The sequence below is a fragment of the Bubalus bubalis genome, chromosome 14, assembly GCF_019923935.1.
Source record: "Bubalus bubalis isolate 160015118507 breed Murrah chromosome 14, NDDB_SH_1, whole genome shotgun sequence".
In the NCBI taxonomy this organism is placed as follows: Eukaryota; Metazoa; Chordata; class Mammalia; order Artiodactyla; family Bovidae; genus Bubalus; species Bubalus bubalis.
The window spans coordinates 8147979-8152265 of record NC_059170.1 but is presented as its reverse complement, the minus strand read 5'-3'; the positions used below and the strand labels follow the sequence as shown (position 1 = coordinate 8152265).

Below are 4287 nucleotides of genomic sequence, written 5' to 3'. Positions count from 1 at the left end.
CCCCCACGAGGCAGAGATTAGCCACATTAGCTGTACAGTACAGGAGACTGGGGAATGAGCCTGCAGTCTCGTTGAGAATAGTCATTGAAAAAATTATGGTCAGCCTCTGTGGCCTTGGAATTCTTTGAAAAACAGTGTGATATAATGCCAATACATAATGTAATAATTTAAAGACGTGTCAAAGCCAGCATCTCATTTCTTAAGGGATCAATGGAGTTAAGCAGCATTTTTCATTTTTACCATATTCTCAAAAAGAATTGTATTTCACACCAAAACCTAGTATGTACTGTTGTCTATATACACATTTGAAACAAGTTTAATTAAACAATATTTACAATACTACATATAATGCACTTTAACATTTTCTAATCTCTGATTCCATTTCATTTTTTAATATGCTGGTTGCATCCCACTGTACTGGTTTCAAGAGGAATATGTCATGAACACAACAACAAAAAGGCTGGGTTAGAGAGCTGATAAAGATACACTGCACCAGCTGAGGTTCTGTCCTTGTCTCACCAGAAGGACTGAAAAGTGGTTCAGTGTGGTTCACTGGTTCAGTATGTGGTTCAGCGTTTTGTAACGTCACGCCCTTCAATCTGAGGTGTACGCCTTACAACCGCAGAGAAAGCCTGAGATTTCTTCTGAATGCCCAGTTCTGCCAGACATATACAGAGTAAGTGAGAACAGCTAACAGCAGGTGATAATGCCTAACAAGCACAATCGCAGCACTTAAAATTACCCGACCATCTTTATTTAGGTAGGATCTCATACTCATAGCCTTCCTTCAAATGTACCGTGACCAGTGTCCTGCCTGTGGCTGTCACACAGAGATTCTTCTAGCCCACCATGGATCTCTTTCTCCCTCTGAGGCGCACCTCATCTAATTTTTTTAACACTGGTTTGGACTTTCTGGAGGAGGCGGAGTAGCTCTTCAGAAAGGCTTCAAACACAGTCTCGGTATTGGGATGGGTACTGAGGAAGGCCTTCTCTAGCACGTACAGGTCAACTCCCTTGTCTTCCGGAAGTGCTGAAACGAAGCTCAGCCCAAAGTCTATGAGTACAATGTTCAGCTGCTCCAGGGGGGGTTTCAGGAGCATGTTGGATGTGGTGAGATCACCATGAATGAGGTCTTCGTCGTGCATTCGAGCCAAAACCTGCCCGATGGTCCTGGCTAAGTGCAGGAGACTTTGGGGAGATTTTTCAGTCTCCAGAGTGGATTCAATATAATCTCGAACAGTCACTGAGCCTTCGATTTCTTCCATAAATAAGCAGTTGGAAGCATAGTCCACAAAAAAGACAACTGGGGCACATATTCCTGTAACCAAGATATAAGGGGTCATTGAATTAGATACTTTTTTCTTTCTTAATAGCTTAATTTTCTAGCTCAGTCAGAAAAATTTTCCAGTGTGTATCTGAATATTTTGGGAAAAAGATTTAGGAATGCTGCAGAATGATACAGCTTTCCTTCTCTGGAAGTTTCTCCTGCCGGACTATGCTTAGACCACCCCAGCTAAGGTCAGCAAAGCCAGGGCTCCCTCCTCCCTTCTAGCCGCTGTGATTGAACTTCATTTGTCATATTTGGGCTTCCCTGGTAGCTCAGCTCACCATGGAAGAATTCCATGGACTACAGTTCATGGGGTCGCAAAGAGTCAGACACAACTGAGTGACTTTCACTTTCCCTGTCATGCTGCTGCTGCTGCTGCTAAGTCACTTCAGTCGTGTCCAACTCTGTGCAACCCCATACACGGCAGCCCACCAGGCTCCCCCGTCCCTGGGATTCTCCAGGCAAGAACACTGGAGTGGGTTGCCATTTCCTTCTCCAATGCATGAAAGTGAAAAGTGAAAGTGGAGTCGCTCAGTCATGTCCGACTCTTAGTGACCCCATGGACTGCAGCCCACCCGGCTCCTCCGTCCATGGGGTTTTCCAGGCAAGAGTACTGGAGTGGGGTGCCACTGCCTTCTCCGATACTTCTTCCCTAAAATACAAATCAAAGTAAACAGCCAGAAGGGTAAGCACCATGAGTTATGTGTTCAAACATACGAAAGCAGTTTCCTGACAAGGACATAAGCAGGAGACCAGGCAGTGTGCTGGCTTAGAGACGCATCTTTACAGAGAGGAAAGAAAGTGAAGTCGCTCAGTCGTGTCTGACTCTTTGTGACCCCGTGGACTGTAGCCTACCAGGCTTCTCCATCCATGGGATTCTCCAGGCAAGAATACTGGAGTGGGTTACCATTTCCTTCTCCAGGGGATCTTCGTGACCCAGGGATCGAACCCAGGTCTCCCGCATTGGAGGCAGACACTTTAACCTCTGAGCCACCAGGGAATACACAGAGGAAGGACAAGTTCAAATCCCAGCCCCCTTCCTTATTAACTGTGTATCTTTAAAGTCACATGCATTTCTCTAAGCCTCCATTTCTGCTTCTATAATATGAAAACAATACTACCAATAATCCAATGACTTCACTGAATTTGAAGATTCAATGACTCTTTACTGAATGTCAATCACACTCAAGACACTTCGAGATACTAGAGACAAATGTGCAGAGATACAGCAGAAAACAGCAACCGGGATCCCTGCCTAAGAGAACTTAGCTCCTGGAAAGGGTGAAAATAGGAAATATGAACGCATGCATAACTTTGCAAATCCAAGCAAAGGCACAGACAGTGTGCTTGTTGGCAACTGAATTTCTTCCAGATCTCCCAGCACCTAACAATGTCTTGGTGTACAGTAGATGCCTAAAAAATCACCAATGAAAGAAACAAAGGTAGAAAGTGTAAGTGAAAAGCCAGTGTTTCTGAGTCAGAGGGATAGGGGGTGAAAGCCTTACTAACTGTGTAACCTTGAGCAAGTTACTTCTCCCCTCTGAACTTTGTTTCTCAACAGAGGCAAAGGTTTATGGTCATGGTGCAAAATAGTGTTTAGTCAAGGCTACGGTTTTTCCAGTAGTCATGTACGGACGTGAGAGCTGGCCTATAAAGAAAGCTAAGCGCCAAAGAATTGATGCTTTTGAACTGTGGTGTTGGAGAAGACTCTTGAGAGTCCCTTGTATTGCAAGGAGATCCAACCAGTCCATCCCAAAGGAAATCAGTCCTGAATATTCATTGGAAGGACTGATGCTGAAGCTGAAACTCCAAAACTTTGGCCACCTGATGTGAAAAAATTGACTCATTTGAAAAGACACTGATACTGGGAAAGACTGAAGGCAGGAGGAGAAGGGGACAACAGAGAAAGAGGTGGTTGGATGGCATCACCGATTCGATGGATATGAGTTTGAGCAAGCTCCGGGAATTGGTGATGGACAGGGAAGCCTGGCGTGTTGCAGTCCATGGGGTCGCAAAGATTCGGACACGACTGAACTGAACTAGACTGTGTGAACCCAGAGACCCTGGCTCCAGCGCAAGTACTTGTAACTACATCTGCTTCTTAAAAGTAACTAACAGTGATCAAAAGTTGAGATTGTACAGATGGGGAAACTGAGGCTCGGGGCAGTTAAAACACACGCTCAACGTTGAGTAAAGGTGGCAGAGTCGGGAACTGAACCAGGCGCCAAGAGCTCCGGGACGAATGCTCGTCGCTACAACGTCAAGTGGCTTCTTAAGAGTTAATGAAAGGAAAAGAAAGATGAAGACATTTCTTAATGGAAAGCCGTGAAGAAGGTACAAACGGAGAAACTGAGTCAAATCTCGCCCCCCCCGACCCCCGACCCCGCAGCGCAGGGGAACCCCTCACCTGCGTCGCCCGGGCCTCGGAGACTCGGGGGTCCCCCGCGTCCCCAAGCTGGGCCGTCTTACCTGCGCGGCGACAGCGGAGCAACGCCCGGGCCTCCTGCACCGTCCGCCGCCGGCTGAGCCGCGCTTCCAGCGTCGGGTGCCGGTAGCCCTTGGGGAAGCGGTGCTTCACCATGGCCGCGCGACCCTGGAAGCGGCCGCGAAACACGCGCGCCTCGGCGCCCTGCTTCACCAGCTCCAGGCCGCTTAGGAAGCGGCTGTTCCGTTCCCGGGCTGCGGCCAGCGCTTCGGCCGCGGGCGCCAGCTCCTCGTTCTGCTTAGCAGCAGCAGCGCCGGCCGCCGCCATGTTCGAGTTTCCGCGTCGCCGCTCGGAGCCCTTCGGCCGCCTCCGGAAACTGTCGGGGCTGCTTCGGCTCGCTCCGAAAGTTCTCGGACCTCTTCGGCCTCTCTAATGCCGACCCTTTTGCCGCGTGGAAGTGGTTCCTCCTCCCAACCTTTCGGCTCTTTTCTAAGCCTCCTGATCCCGCCACTCGGCTCTTCGGCTATTTCCGTAC

The 4287-nt window shown here is 48.6% G+C and overlaps 1 protein-coding gene across 1 annotated transcript; it reads right to left on the bottom strand.

The window, feature by feature from the left end:
* Window positions 1–300: 300 nt before the first annotated feature.
* On the bottom strand, window positions 301–4287 carry TP53RK (TP53 regulating kinase). The gene is made up of 2 exons (XM_006051388.3): window positions 3797–4287; window positions 301–1318 (listed from the first exon to the last, which is right to left on the bottom strand). Exons 1-2 carry the CDS (start codon window positions 4077–4079, stop codon window positions 840–842), a joined length of 762 nt encoding a protein of 253 aa, XP_006051450.2. The 5' UTR covers window positions 4080–4287; the 3' UTR covers window positions 301–839.